General features: G+C 40.1%; 1 protein-coding gene across 1 annotated transcript in view; it reads left to right on the top strand.

The window, feature by feature from the left end:
• The window catches only part of LOC307262039 (ALK tyrosine kinase receptor-like), a gene marked incomplete at both ends in the record, with an annotated part of 348,028 nt that overhangs the window by 125,455 nt on the left and 206,454 nt on the right, over positions 1–16,119 (top strand). Inside the window, one exon of the mRNA XM_080042775.1 lies at positions 12,074–12,184. Within this exon, the coding sequence (XP_079898901.1) occupies positions 12,074–12,184 (111 nt within the window). The remainder of the gene's footprint in view (positions 1–12,073; positions 12,185–16,119) is intronic.

Genomic DNA, 16,119 nt, shown 5'->3' with positions numbered 1-16,119 from the left:
AAACTGGATAAACAAACACATTATTTGGGTATGTGTTAATTAAAGCAGGAAAATAGTAGGGGCTCTCCTCCAACTTGCACTGGGAGACAGTGAGAAAAAATAACCGACTAAAAAATAGAAAAAATATAGGCACCACGGGTGTGGACATACATGCACAGTAGTGTAAAATACCTTTTGTCAAAGGGGTAAATGCAGAAAAATTTAAATGAAATGAATGGGCAACTATTGTCTGGAGGGAGGCTCTGCCTAAAGACTAAATACAAGAAACAAAAGGTTCTCATGTGCAGTTTTAGGCTTAAAACAGGGCTGTACGCTTATTTTTTTAGGTGGTAGCACTGGTGCTAGCAAGCAAAAAAAATCAGTAGCACAAAAATAAATTCAGTAGCACACAAAGTATGATCGAAAACTTGCATAACCTTAACCCATGCATTTCGCTCTAATTACCTTTTAGCCTGTCATCTTGGTCTCATTTGAAACTCTCAATTAATGTCATATCCTAGTGTGTGCAGTAATAATTGTAGAAAAATTAATAGGGGTGCACTGATTGTAATTTAGACAAAATAATCTAACCTGCCTGCCAATTGCAATTTTTTGCTGATTCAGAAATATTTCTCCCCATAAAATTAATATCTATATATTTTTTGTATATACATATCATTATTATATTCATAATAATAAACATTTTTGGTAAATGTCCTTCTGTTAATTAAAACCTAACTTTAAAACATATAGCCTATTAAATAAATAAGTATACATATTGGTACAATTTAGGATAAGTTAAATAGGTTGTTGTGAATGTGTTGGGAGTAGTTCTTCAGTGGCTTATCAGTTATTTCAAACTTTGTTTAAATAGACTACTGTTGTTGACTGCTCTCTGCAGCTGAAGCAGTTGATTTTCAAGCTAGCGCACTGCAGGGCTGTGAAGCACGAACTTCCTGTTCTTACCGGCTTCAAAAAAGTCAACTCACGTTTGGCTAGTAACATGCTTTTAATGTGAAGGCGCACAGGAAATGTTTTGTTTGCACACGCGCTAACTTAACTGCGTGCCGTCTCCTTCCGGTTATTACCGTTGGTGAAGTGTAGACGCTAGGTCCCGAGCACACATCTTTCACCAGCCAAAGTGGAGGGTGGACTCAATAACTTACTTGCCTAAGACTACATTTACCCGAATTTGGAGAGTGTTAATGTAGAGCCCTCTAAGCAGTGTTGTGCAGCACTCCTCTGTGTCTCAAACAGACAGCATCTGCTCATTAGCACTCGTGCGAGTGTACTTGTATTCATCATCGCACGTGATCAATTTCAGTAGCAAATGCGATCAAAACTGTCGCACTGTACAGCCCTGGCTTAAAAGTACATGAAAGATTGTAACATAATTGGCTTCAGCCTTGATTCGCATAGAGGCTTCTTTGCCTATTCATTGGTAGTTGTTCAGTAAAGCCCCCTACACCACTAAACCCCCTACATGCAAAGAGTGCCAATTCAGGCGAGTCTACTACTGGGAATCTTAACATTTGGTCAAGAGTTTGGTCATTCTTTCTGTTCTCAGCCCAACATGATATTGTTCAGCTACTAGAGCGCTAAGCTTTCCTGTATATTTCTGCTAGATTTGTTTTAGCAAGTGACCATTTTCAAAAGCACAGCTGCATTTGATCTTTAAATTATGTGGTAATAAAATAAAGTAATCAAGTGTGGATTATAAAAAAATAGAAAGTCCCACACAGCCCTCAGAGCCCTGTTAAAATGTCACGAAAGAACTCCACGAAAGAATCCCAAATCCTCTAGTCGCTCTAGCAAAATCACAGCTCTCCTAACACACACAGACACCCTCTCACTCAGATCAGCAAGAATGTACCACAAACTAGACCGAACGACAGAGCAAGTTCAACCGTCGTGTTTTCATGTGAAATAGATGTTAGCATTAATATTTAATGTAAAGTGGAGACATCCTGAAAGCTTAACAAGGTGCAGCAGGAGTTCCACCACATTGTGAAAAAAGGACAAGAGTCTCTGAGTCTCTGGCCCACTGGTCAACTCACCTGTACTGTATAATGATGGAAGCATAGACACCAGAACCACTCATTTGTCCATGATAGATCCGTGATCATTGCAGCACTTCATCATACATTATGTCAACATAATCGTGATGACAAGAAACTATGAATGAAGTCTTGCAGTTTTGTGATTAGTGAAGATGAATGTATATTAGATTAGTCATACACAATATGATTGAACATGTATCTCACTGCTTACTTTCAGTAGCAGGCTAAAGTAATGGTGGACTGTGTGGAAGTAAAGTCACTTCACAACTTCATGATGCATCATGATGGATCTTAGATCCATCATGATGAGTTGATGAGCTGTTGTGAGCTTATTACGCCGGTTAATGCGGCATGGATGGCACAGTTTTCCTAGAAGATTGTTTTCAGATCAGAAACTAAGAACCAAGAGTAAGCATGTTGTAAAGTAGATAGAGGGCAGTGTGGGACATCCACTAATGCCTCGTTTCCACTAAGCAGAGCAGAGCGGGTCGGAGCGGCTCGGTTTTGGCTTTTCATTTGCCAAACGTTGGGTAGGGTGAGGGTCCCAAAATAACCGAGCTAAACTGCTCTGAGCCGCTCCCATTTTTGGTACTCCTCCGCTGGGGTACCAGCCGCCTGAAAGGGTGCCGAAAAGGTGGAGATACACACTGCCGTCTGTTGATTGGTCGAAAGAATCATTTTCGGATTAAACCGCCGTGTGAAGTCACCTCGGCAAGAATGAAAAGAGTCTTTTGTTTTTCTCTTTATTAAACTAATCAAAGGGATATTCTCAATAGGTCCATGGCTACACTGTCCCCTGTTTCTACAATGTCACAATTGTTACGTAGCTGCCGCGACCAGCGCTGTTCGCTCACTGTCTCTGTCGGCTTGCATTGAGGCGTCTCTGTGCATTAACCGGCGTAATAAGCTCACAACAGGCGGGAATAAATATAGAAGTGGTGTGTGTGCGTGCGTGCGTGTGTGTGTGTGAGATGTTAAACAAATAGTAACTGGTGAAAACAAGTCAAGAGATGGTTCAGATATATTGAGTACCATTTCAGTTTTCAAAAGCATGGCACATTCCATTAACTGAAGTGATTATAGGGGGAGTGGGGAGGCGTTGCTGTAAATCATGTCTACTTTCATACAGCAGCAGCCCTTTCTTGATGGATTGTGTTTGTTATTTGAGCCTCGTGCAGAATGCATGCGACACAGCAGAGATATTGCTAAATTTCAATGAGCAAAGGCACAGAGCGACTGTGCATCTGTGGCTATTGTGTGGAAGTATTTGATTTGTGAGAGGCTGTCAGCTGGGGCCATTTTGGAGTGTCTCTTAAATAAGGGTTTCTTTCTTGTTCTTTCTCTTGCAGAAAATCCATCAGAATTATCAAGACTGTCTAAGAATGTGTTTGCAGGTATGTTACATATTTTCTCAGTGATCCGCAGTTTTGCTTACACGCATCACACACACAAAACTTCGACATGAATGTAAATTAATCAACGTTCTGAATTAATTGGACTTCAGAGAGCCAGTTTAAAGTTTGGTACATTCCCTTTCCAAACACAAATTCTGGTTTAACTTTTTCAACTACAGAAATCTGAAATTGTCTTGAGGCTTTGATTTACAGTTTTTCTAATTGTGTTGGCTCGCACAAAGCAGAATATGCAAGGTACTGTATATTCAAGTGTGTAATCATATCAAGTTGGGCATACGTCATTTTTAAAATCTTTACAAGGACACTTCCAAATTCAACTGAATGACTTTGAAAAAATAGGCTCAGAAAGAGTCAGGTTAAATCTCAGTCATGTAAAACTGTCTTCTTTACACATCACCCATCTCCTACTGTGTTCACCGCTGTTGCTGTTGCATCTAACTGTCTGACATAAAGAAAAAAGCCCCTCTGATCCCTGTGAAGCATGCTGTCATGTTGGAGACATGTAGCTGCCTATCTTTAGCTGCTGGGCTTTTGTTATTTGATGGAGGAAAAAGTTTGATGAAATGGTTTATCAGTTGCTATGGTTTACAGAATGCCTTAAGAAAAAAGAGGAGAAGTTGACTGGGTGATTGCACAGTCTCTTAGGGGTGGAGTTCGATTCTGGAGTAGGCTTGTTGGCTAAATCACTTCTCATGATCCGCTACATGTCTGTACTGTGTGTGTGCTGAAAGAAAATATGGTGTTAAAACACAGCCTAGGCTTTGTAAATGGGCATGTTATCAAAGGGGGCTAGTAGCAACCGTTTACAGAGCTTCGAGTGGGTATTAACACTGGCTTTTTTCAGTATACACAGGTTGCAGATAGTGAGGAGGTACTCACAGATTAAAATAGATGGATGTGATTTCGAAAAAAAAGCATTCTCCAGAATCGCTGACTCCATCTTTTAAGAAAGGAAATAAATCACAACAGTCCACAGTTTTAATGTTAGCTGAAAAACAAGTAGAGAATCAAGAGCACAGCAATATCTCAAACATGATGTTGATGTTTAGTCACTCATTTAGAAGCATTCCACAGACACTGCAGGTAGCAAGATTTTCTCCTTGATAGCGAGAATATCAGTTGTCAAATTTATCAGCTGCAATTAAAGTGAACACTGCACGTGACATGTTGGTTTCGTTACTGATTTGACCAAATGAAAATCTCAGTTTTTATTTCTTTATTCACTAGATCAGTAGATCTAAATACACAAGGTGTCACAGTGTGGCACCAACACTTGAATCCTCATTGAGCCAGACAGCTGCTGATTGGCTTATTATCTCTTGCGTTGTCCATGCAGCAATGTAAATGCTACTACTGTTACATGCAATGGAAACATGAGCCATGTGGGAGGCTGTTACCACGGTGTGCTAGCTTGGTTGTAGTCGTGTGTTTGTCTTTAATGTTGTTGCCTGGTTACTGAGCAGAAAGCAGGAGAATGCTAGCCTGGTGCTACCAGACCATCGTACTTCATTTCATTTGTACAGAAGGTCTGGCAGTGCTGTAATTGGCAAACGTTCACTCATGGAGGCGGGTGTCTGTTAAAGTTTAAAACTATTGGATCTGCCCAGTGCCACTCTGGATTAGCCAACCAATCGCATAACGTTTGGTCGTCACGTGTGTCATGAGCCGGCTTCTGGCAACTGAAACTGGAGCGCGACTTCGACGTCATCGTTCCCAGCCACTCGCTCTGTTCGCTGATTGGACCGGCTGTCGAATCTCCGGCAAAACTGGGAAATGGGCTGTACACCCAGACTGACTACTGAAGGGAAAATAAAATTTGGCCGGAAGTAGGCAGGCGGGCGGAGCAAGGCAAGGAGAATACTGGATATCGAAGTCAAATTTAAAAATTACCTCTTCATCATCTTCAAGTCCTTCTTACAAGTGCAACATTTTGTAATTACTCTCTGTGAGTGGGAAACTGACCCTGCGTTCCAATTCCCATACTTCCCTACTATTTATTATGCCAAAAAAAGTTTTGGGTGTCCCAATACATGCACTTCAATTGTAGTATGCTGAAAATACATAAATGCCCCACTAACTCCAATAGCATTTTGGAGTATTCGTTTTTATTATTGACATTTCTCACCATAATGAAAAAAAAATCTTCCTCATCTGTTTTCTTTCTCTCTCCTGTGGCCCTTAAACTCTTCTGTACTTTCGTACGTATTGTAGTAAAAATAAAGAGTATGTGATTTGGAACGCAGGGTGAGTTTTAATTTCCCAGTATTGGAGACAATTAATGCAAGGAGCAGCATGTTTTTGGAACAAAGTGGATTGCATAGGCCAGGGCTACAAGAAACAAGCACATATATCACATTTGAAATACAGAGGAATGATTTAATAATTTGTATAAATATGTAGGCTATGAGCAAAATGCAGGATTGAAGTTGTCTGTTTGGCTCTCATTATGAAAACAATGTAACAGTAGTGCAAAAATGAGTTCATGCTTTTTTAGACTTCAATAAGCTCTACATGTATTTTCTGAATCGTTTTAGGATAGTTTGATCTGAATTTATTCATATTAGAGATTTACATTTACAAACTGTCAGTGAAGATCTGCCTGCGTATCTTAAAAAGAAGTCAAACAGCGACACGGTCTGCAATTTCTCACTCAAGTAAGATTGGCATCTCTTTCTCTTTCATTTTCCTCAATGTGCTTGTTCACTCTGATGTGACGGTGGTGACGCGTCAGCTGTTGTAGCTGCAGCTGATCCACTGCGCTTTGTCTTTTAAGGTAGAGACAGTTACAGTCTGTTTATCATGCACCTCTTTGGTGGAGTATACAAGAACACAGGATAAACTGCCCTCTAGGGGGTGTTTTCCTGTGGCGAAAACACGGTGGCTGACATATAGGCTCCCCTACATTTGGAACTGCATGCAGACAGTGCCATTTTTATTTTCTGCCCCTGCCTCTATCAGACAGCACACAGTATGAAGGCTTTAACTTTGTTGGATAAATCAGTATGCTCTAACTGGGAGCTTTGATATAATGGAATGTGTTTGAGGATGTGTTGCATATTCAATGATTATAATATAGAATTCCTTTTTTTAAAGTATTCATTGACATACATAAGTAAATGTTTATCACTTGTTTCATCACATTGCATTCGATATGTTGGAACTCACAGGATGCCCACACTGCACTCAGCTGCCTGGTGACAGACACAGGCAGAAAGCTTTGTCTCCAAACATTTAATTAAAGATGAAGGAAGACATACAGAATAGAATATTTCACTTTGTAATTCAGGAGCGTAATTGTTTCGGTGTTTTTGGTCCTTTGGTTGCTGGGAAAATTGCCAAAATATTCCCTGTAGTGAGGAATGGGAAGCACTGCATAAGGAATTATAGCTAGGCTAGAGCCGAGAGCAGAGCTGCAGCACATTGTTCTGCAGCCCTGGTATATTTATATTGTGATCAGCATCACAATGCGTTTTACAAAAGCTGGTCTCAATTTCTCACTTTTCTTAAACTTTTTTTTTTCTTCTTGTGCCTCAGAAAGCTGTTATAGCTTCATGGGATTCTATAGTAATTTCACCTGTATGCTTATCACCTCAGCTCAAAGTGTGCTTTGAAATTTGTTCTTCGATGAATGATTCATATATGCGTGATATATCAAACTAGCTACTGTAGTTCATTAGACTCACACGCACACTTCATCTGACTATGGTAAATAGAGGAGCTGCCTCAGTGAATGGATAATTCAGATTCTGCCATCATGTGGGTACTTTGATGATGTATGAACATCACAATGGTCTAGCAAAGCCTCAAAGAAACAAGGGCATCAGTGTACAACAGCTCAATAATTTTCTTTAATGAGCAGTAGTGAGGCCCAACATTTTCATTGTCACTGTGCAGCCCTTTGATACCCTGGATAATGGTTTCAGACTGTAGCTGTATGATCCATTTTCTTTGATAAAAATCTCTAGGTGTTTGCCTTGAGAGACAAGACGGTGTTCAGGGCTGTCAGAAGGCATTCCTGTGACTGTATGTCAGGGGTTGGTGTTTGGTATATCTTGAATTGCATCATGTGTGGTAAAACTGCCTTTGATCATTGCACGGTTAACTGTGTTAGTGGCTCATTTACAAAACGTGCGTGTTTTTAATATCCAGAGCATTTTTCTGTTTTATGTTAATCTTTCTTTCAAAGTTGAATTGCAAAATGTCGTCATGATTGGTCATTATGCCAATCACCTCGGCAGGTTGTGATTATTGCAGTCCATCTTGATTTTAAAATTCAGCGACTGCTATCAGAGAGGGAGAAGTAAGTCTGCTGAGAGCCTGTTCTGGCAGAGAAGAAGTTGCATTATTGGAAGCCATAAATCAGGTGTTATGGGAAGCACTCTGAGTTAATAAGCTGCATCCTACAGTTGACACACAATCCCAGCTTGTTTACTAGACAGGGTTTATGCTGAAAAACCTTTCTGTACCAACATCTTATGACAAACACAAAAATACTCTTAGAAACAACTTATCAGGTGGCATATTTAACATGATTACTTTAAATGTACCTCCTCCTTCTAACCCTATTTAAATCTGGATGCTAGGTGTTAGAGTGAGGCTTAAGCCTATAGAAACACATGACATCTCTTGTAATGTAGATGAAACATTTATGAATCATTAAGGTCTCCATATTCTTGTTTGAAGACTGTTTAATCAGGGAAGTAGTTAGTACCTTGGCTCTGTTGGTAGAGGTCTTCAGTGAGAAGTATGATCAGGAGAATAGTGTTCATGTGAATAACTGTGTACACACATATTCATATTTAGGGTAAGGGAGCAATGTGTGTGGAATTCTGCGAAGGTCTTAATGAAGGTTGGAGTGCTTAGTGGACATGAGGGCTCCTCTGATGTAAATCAATGCGGTCTTTTGTAGCAGAGAGAGAGCAGCCAATCCCAGGCCTCAGCTGCCTGATGTGATGTTGGCAGACTAAGACGAGCATTTAATGATGCGTCACTGGTCCAGACAGGTAATCAATTTATTTAGGCAGTAATGTATGTATCCCAAGGTAAATCTTTAATTAAAGGGCAAAAGAAGGGGACAATTGTGACTTAGAAGGCCAAGGAGTATGAAAATAAAACTGCGTAAACGGAGGGCTTACTCATTTCCCTTTCAATTAGCTGGAATTGCTTAATTCTCCCCGTTGTTTTGTTACATTTCCAGGCGTAATTGTTAAACCTGCATTTCTCACCCTTACAAGGCCCCTAAGAACAAAGCAAGTTTTTGGAGTGAAAATATTTCAGAATCCATATGATTTGAGGCTAAACCACCCTAGCCACCAGGTCTTGAGAAGAGCTACATATCCACTACCTGTACACAACTGGCTTAATGTGTGGATAAGTGCACTATTGTGAATCAAAGCTCTGAAGCACCACATACATCAAATACCTTCCCTTAAAAGTGTTAATGCCTCTCCTACTATGTGACCCGTTCTGTGTCTTTTAAGTATTTTAAAGGCCTTTGGCAGTATCTACTTCAATCTCTCCTAAACAAAAGATTTGAACTTGATCATTGTGACCATTTGAGTGGTTGGGAGTCTAAGAGACATGAGGATGTACAATACTAAGAGAGATGAATGCTCTTCAATAGCCATGTCTAAGTGACAGGTTGAGTTTAGCCTCATTGATGAGCATTTGAAGGATTTGAGCGTGGGGGTGTTACAGCATTAGACTGTTCACTGAGCTGAGAAAACTCTCTTCTGCAGTGGTGCATTGTACATGAAGTGCTTACTGTGTGCACAGGAGTGTACTTTATTTGTTATGGTCTTAGTCCTATAGTAGGTGACGGGTTGCCAAGAACTATGTTTTCTATGAAATACGTTTTGAATGAAATTATTACAGCTAGGATTTTCATTGGCCCAATTCAATAAATGGAGCCATGGATACAAGAACCTATAACACTGAATTCATTATTATTACATGACATGCTGATTCTTGTCCTATTAGATGTAATTCCAATAAAGTCCTGTAATTCCCTTTATTATTATTCTTTGGTAAGTTGAAGTTTAGCTTAGCGTATATTGTAGCACTGAGTGGCCAAACCTTGCAGAATAAATCCTTCTTGGCTTTGCATATGAACACAATATCCTGATTACATTTTTCTCGTGCAGGAAATTGTTAATATTTGGAATTAGCTTGTGAAAACTTAGAGTAAGGCTTTATTTTAAAATAATTAATTTTCCGCAGCCAAAATAGAGTCTTTATTGGTACATTATTCATTTTATTTTTTATTTGTAGTAGACAAAATTAAATGTGTTAAAGATATATACTTTACAGACTTGCACAACTAGAGTATTTATTTGTCAGATTTAAAAGTGTATAACTGTCTACAACTCATTATGTGTTTAGATGTAAGGTTGTGTTAGCCATGTCACAGTACTTTCCTGTAGTTTCAGAAACATCAAATGAGAGCTGAAAAAAGTGAGATGTACAAGGCCGTCAAATTAATTTCTCTAGTATAGGGCTGAATTTGGTATCACCGTGGTAACGTCAAGGTTGCTTTATTTTAAAGTAAATATTTTTCTTACTGGATCCATTCACATAATGGATAACTGACCTGCACTACTCTGATTTATCCCACTGCTCTGTATGATTATTGAAGAAAATCATCTGCAGTTACTCACCATTTTTGGTGGATTAATTTGTTTGTTTTAAGTTAACAAATAACAATTCATGGCATGGTTCTACTTCAAGCTCCCTTTGAGATCATCTTCTTCTTGCCCCGATGCATCAAACATTTTATCAAGAGAGGTTGAATTCAACCAATACATTCTTGGCTTGACTTGTTCTTAGGTATAGGGCAAAGTTTTTTTAATATCAGGACAAACAGTTGGAACAGCCAGCCAGCTTGTTGACCCCCAGCTTTCAGTCAGCCAGAAAGGTAACCACCACTCACAACAGCCTGTAGGTCAGCCAGACACCAGCTCCGCCAGTAGAATATCAGTTTGCCTGAAAGCTCTTCTGCCAGTTAGCAGCTACAGCTATCAGGCAGCTAACCAGCTCTAGTAGCAGCCTGCCAGCTCATGAAGTATCCAACCAGCCAGCCAGTTTCCCTGGAGCAACAGCTGTTGACTCCCAACCAGGCCTTCTTCATAGGCCACAGTCAGCTCCCCTCGCCTCACCATCAATGGGGCTCCTACACTCTCGCAAATTTTAATTTTTTCATCTTTGCCAGCTTTCAAGGACAATTTGCAGACAAATTAAAAAAAGCAGAGTTTAGGTTGGTGAAGGTATACCTCAGCAGATGTCGTCAACTAATTGCAATGTTGATAGATAGATCCCTCATGCCACATGTCGACGTGTCACTGGGCAAGACACCGAAACACATTGCTCCTGATGGTTAGCTAAAAACTCTGCATGTTAGCTGCAGCTATCTGTGTGTGTGTGTGTGTGTGTGTGTGTGTGTGTGTGTGTGTGTGTGTGTGAGAGAGAGAGAATGGGTGAATGAGAGGCAAACATTGACAAGCACCTTTGAAAGAAGCCCTATACAAGTTCATACCATTTACCAGTGTAACTCATTTCAATACATGTTCTTATACTTCAGTGCTTCAATACTTATTTATTGATACGTGCTCCTTGATAAATCTTTAATTCTGTTTTTAGCTATTTTTATTAATTCCCTTTTATCCATGGTGCATCTGCACAGACAAGACAATTTGATGTCACATTATGCACTCCTGTTGAAGTGTGAATAAAAATCACTTGATAGTAAGACACTGATTGTGCCTAACCCTATCTTGTCTCACATGTCACTAAAATATTCATCTTGGCGGCTACTAATCTGTGGATTTTTTAAGCATTAATAGTATATAGTTGAAGGTACAGGTACTCTTTTAGGCTCATTTGAAATGACTACAGGATTCATGCAAAAGTGATTGTGTGTGTGTGTGTGTGTGTGTGTGTGTGTGTGGGTGTGTGTGTGTGTGTGTGTGTGTGTGGTGAACTGGGGAAAGTGGTTGCATCTACATTTCAGACTGTTCGATCTTTTGATAATTAGTCTGAGTTAAGAAGATGAGGAAGAGTCAAGCAAAATCAGACAAACCTGTCCTTGGGTAATTATGCAGCCTATCGATATCCACTAACCAATTAATATGGGCCCTTTAAACTATGACTCAAGTTCATTGTGTCTCTGCTCAACTTTTACAGCTGTTAATCTGCCGTACCAGTACTGTAGGATTTATTATATACATAACCATAAGTGCATAATCCCAATTACGTCCCAACTATTACTTTGCCATTTTCCTATACAATTGTAGCCCTGCCAAGGTCTCCAAGGGTTTTACTTTGTCTATCAGTTTGTAAAGCCACTGGTAAGAGGTTTTATGTTGTAATGGGTGGTTAAAATATTTTAAATGGCACTATAACATTTGCAGATGAATATGAGGACAGTGGTGCCAGGAGTGTGTTGGCCTAGCAAACAAATGAGCCCTCAGCATGCCAGATCAATGGCAACCAGCTAGCCCAAATAAACACTGGATGGAGTAATCATTATTTGATTGACTGCCTAACCATTTTTATGATGTGTGTATTACCTTATGGCTGTGCAACATGTGCTCTGAAAGTAAGATGTTTTTGCTGTTTTTTCAGATGGACCATCGGCTGGTAGGACTGCTGCTGGCATTCCTGGAGAGTACTGGAGCTTCTCCTGGGTAGCCGAGGATGACCTGAGCTTTCCCAACGACTCTGTGCCCATGTCAGGTGAGTCAGACATTGTCAGCCCTCCTCAGACAGATGGACAGGCTGAGGCACTTCTGTCCTCTAAGGATCCTTTGCTCCCAATTGGCCTCAACAACTGGCATCAGCTCTCCATCAGCACACATAAACCTCTCTGTCTCCGCTGCCCCGCCCTGGCATCTTCACAATGCTCAGTGTCTGTTGTTTAGCCTGCCTCTAACCCACTTAAGGACCCACATAAACACCTAGAACTCATTGCAAACACATCTATAACCTGATTGATGCTTATAGATTTGATGTTTACTGTGGAGGGGTCAGTGATCGCGACACAACCATGTAGCGGAGACGCCCTAGCTTCAATGCGACGACCTAGAAACAACTGGTCACTTGATTACGCAACTGGACAGCGTCCTTGTATTCAAAATGGCATCACACACTTTTATCTTCACACAATTTAAACTTTGAAACCACAGAGATCAACGCTCATATGCTTAACAATCGCGAAGAGAAGATAATCTCTCATAGGTTTTGTTGTACTTTGCAGGCCCAACACCATGTGCAGCTTGTTTTTGGAATAGGTGGAGAAAAATACCAACAATGGCTTAAGCTGGCATGTCAGTAAGAAAAGTGAACTGAAGACAAGAACCCAATGTAACAGGCCTGTTTATGAGCATCTAAATAAGCCCAGAGGAGCATGTGTGCATCTACATCAGGTCATTCACATTCACATCATTTGGCAGTGACAGCTCCAGCAAGATTTATTTGTCCCTCCAACCCCTTGATGAGTGGGAGATCATCCTTTAAGTCAGTGGTTCTCAATTATTTTCTGTCATGCCCCCCCTAGGGGACAGAAATTTTTTCGCGCCCCCCCTAAATTGAAATACTATTGAGAACCTGCTAATATTTATGTATTTATCTGTACAAAACCACTGTATGAGTTTCTGGCACGAGCATTCTGCATACAATCACCTTATTATCAAATTAGATAACAAAAAATAGCTGAGATAACTTCTGCAGCAAAAAAATTCTAAGTTCAGTTTATTAGCTCAATTTGTAACATTTAAACAAGACTGCTCAGTCTGTGTGAATCTCAGGACAGAGAAACAAGAGCAAAAGATTCACTGAGGTTTGCATTTCATAAAAAAAAAAATTAAACTGTAAACATAGTTAAGGTGGTGTTTTTTTTATTATTATTATAGGCCAATAGGCCTTCTGTGATGCGATAACCAATAATTCATTAATGTTATTATTAGTCTACTTGCTTGATTTATTTTTAAATAGCCTACAGAGACACATGCGGACATTTATTTACTGCAAATCGCGGCCTTTCGCGCGGATATGACCATACATAAGCACACATGGCGCTTGCTAGCACTTTCAAAAAAATAAAAATTTTGTCAGCTGGAAATCAAGGCAGCCCGCGCCCCCCCCCCCCCCCGACAACTCACGCGCCCCACCATTTGAGAAGCTCTGCTTTAAGTGATGATTCACAGTCCTAACAGCATCACACTGTCACACAGCTGTTTATAAAACACATCCTTGATGGTTGAACCCTGGGACCTTCCTTCAGCTGTCTGTGGTTGTGACAGCCTGCAGTGGACTGTTATTGGTGTCAGTTAGAGAATGTTTTGAATCAATCAATCAGCAATGCTCATATCCAACTACATTTTGTATTATTTCTTACAATGTCAACATTGACATCTCACTTTCATGTTTGCAAACCAGAAGAGATACTTTCCTGCTTTGTGATTAGCAATTTGAGCATGATGTGGCTGGAGCAGGAAGGATCACATCTGGACAGTAAAACAGATGACTCCAAATGCTCCAAATGGAAATAGCACTGTTTAATCAACCAGGTCCAGTGTTTCCCGCAGGATTTTCTTCAGCAGCGGTGCTGTGGTCCCTGAACCGTCTAGGGGGGTCCGGGGGCATGCCCCCCCGGCCAAATTTTTTTTGTACCCTGTACATTGGAATCAGTGTTAATTTTGGCAGCAAATTCTGATTTAGTCTTAGTCTTTTGAATATCACACTATTTAGTCTTAGTCCTATTCTAGTCATCTAAAATATTTTAGTCTTAGTCTAGTCTAGTCTACTAAATATAAGCAGATTTTAGTTTGACTAAATCTACAGCGGACTTCGTCGACTAAGTGTTTTTCTTCATTGAATGGTATTAAGGTTTGAATATGCAATACAGACACAGATTTAATGGTTGTAATACAAAACATGTATTCTATTTCATTAGTAATAATCTCACATAAAATCAGTGTACCTGACTGGATAGGGGGGAGGGGGGGGGGCTTTAAGAGCCTGTGCCCGGGGGCCCATTATCTCATGATCTGTCTATGAACCAACTGGATTCCACACTCTTTTTTCTTTTTGCGGGTAGCATGCACAAGCATTATTTATAAAAAAAAATAAAATTAAGAAAATATTTTTAAAAAGTGGGGGGCCCCACACTAGGTCTTGAAACGGGCCCCGAGATCGTTAAGGCCGCCCCTGGGCAGCAGCAGCAGCACGCAGTTGAGGTGCTGATACATTTGACCAACTGCGCCTTCCTTTAAGCAACACTGCTGCCGCTGTGTGTGTTCGGACTTCTTTTGCATCAAAGCCTTTTAGATAATACAATTAGAGGTTTTAATTGAACGCTGACCATGCGTCGGAGTTGATTGTAACTTAAAAACAGAAACTAACGGACGGAGGCGGCAGTTTCACATGGCTCTGTGTATTCAAACTCGAGACAGAGCCTACTACAAACAGATCGCGGAACTTAGCCGTTCCCCTAGACATCGTTAACGGGCAGGATATCCCTGACTATCATTTTTGTCCATCATACCGCAGAGTTTTTCAGCACAGCGGCTCACTCCACCCGCTCACACCTGCGCGGTCTCCCGTCGATTTTCACCGACACAGGGTTGAATTCGCTGCTTTGCACTGATTGGATTTCTTCCCAACTTGTCCCACAATAAGAGTAGTTCTGATTGGATCTCTTCTCCATTCGTCCCGCCCTAACAGTTTCGTCTAGTTCCTATTCGTAGACTATAGTGTCAGTTAAATTAGTCTCAGTCTTCGTCATCACATCTGCCTTTTTATTTAGTTTTTATTTAGTTTACGTCCGTGAAAAAGGTTCGTAGACGAATATTTTTCGTCATAGTCTTATTCTACGAAATTAACACTGATTGGAATCCATGAATCTGGTGCATTTTGAGAGGAGAATATGCACTTAAATCCTATTCACACAGTCCTGTGTATTACTGTAGATAGGATTATTGGTGTTGTAACTTTGCCTTTTGTGTCTTACAGATTTTGACATTTTTGTATAGAAATTAATATTTAAACAAAAAATGCCACAACGCAAAAATAATTTGCACAATTTATTTACAGATTTTTGCCTAATGCTTAAACACTAAAAGTGGTTGCTATGCCCAAAGCATCACAACCTCTAACTTTGGTGACCATGCCCAAAACACAAGCACCAACCCTACAAACACAATAAGTGCTTTGCACTGTGTTTGAAATTCTCCAACACACTTCTTTCAAAACACTACACACTGTTTTTTACACAAGACAGACACATTGTTCAAAAATGAAATCTCCTGCAATCATGGGCAAAACACCTCTCAGGATCTACCACTGCACCCTCTCTCTCTTGTTCTCCTTGCTTCTCTGTCACTTCTCTTTCCTCCCTTACTTGGTCTACCTGTATTTTCTGTAATAAACTTGAGCACTTAAACAACAAGTAAGAAATGCTAGAAATCTTATTTGTTTCCTTCAAATTACCCTATATACATGTATTTGTAATGTTCAAATAATATCACCTAGCATTATGCATTCAAATCCAAAAGAAAATTCTCATTAGCTTGACAGTTTGCTTCCCTAATTTGCTTCACTAACCTCAGCTCCTTCATTGTCCCCGTCTGCCTTTCTTTTTCACCCAGATTTTTAGACTCATCTGCAAATGT

The sequence above is a fragment of the Ammodytes marinus genome, assembly GCF_949987685.1.
Source record: "Ammodytes marinus genome assembly, chromosome: 15".
In the NCBI taxonomy this organism is placed as follows: Eukaryota; Metazoa; Chordata; class Actinopteri; order Uranoscopiformes; family Ammodytidae; genus Ammodytes; species Ammodytes marinus.
Note: the sequence above shows the minus strand (reverse complement) of the source record. Positions and strands in the feature narration are given on the sequence as shown.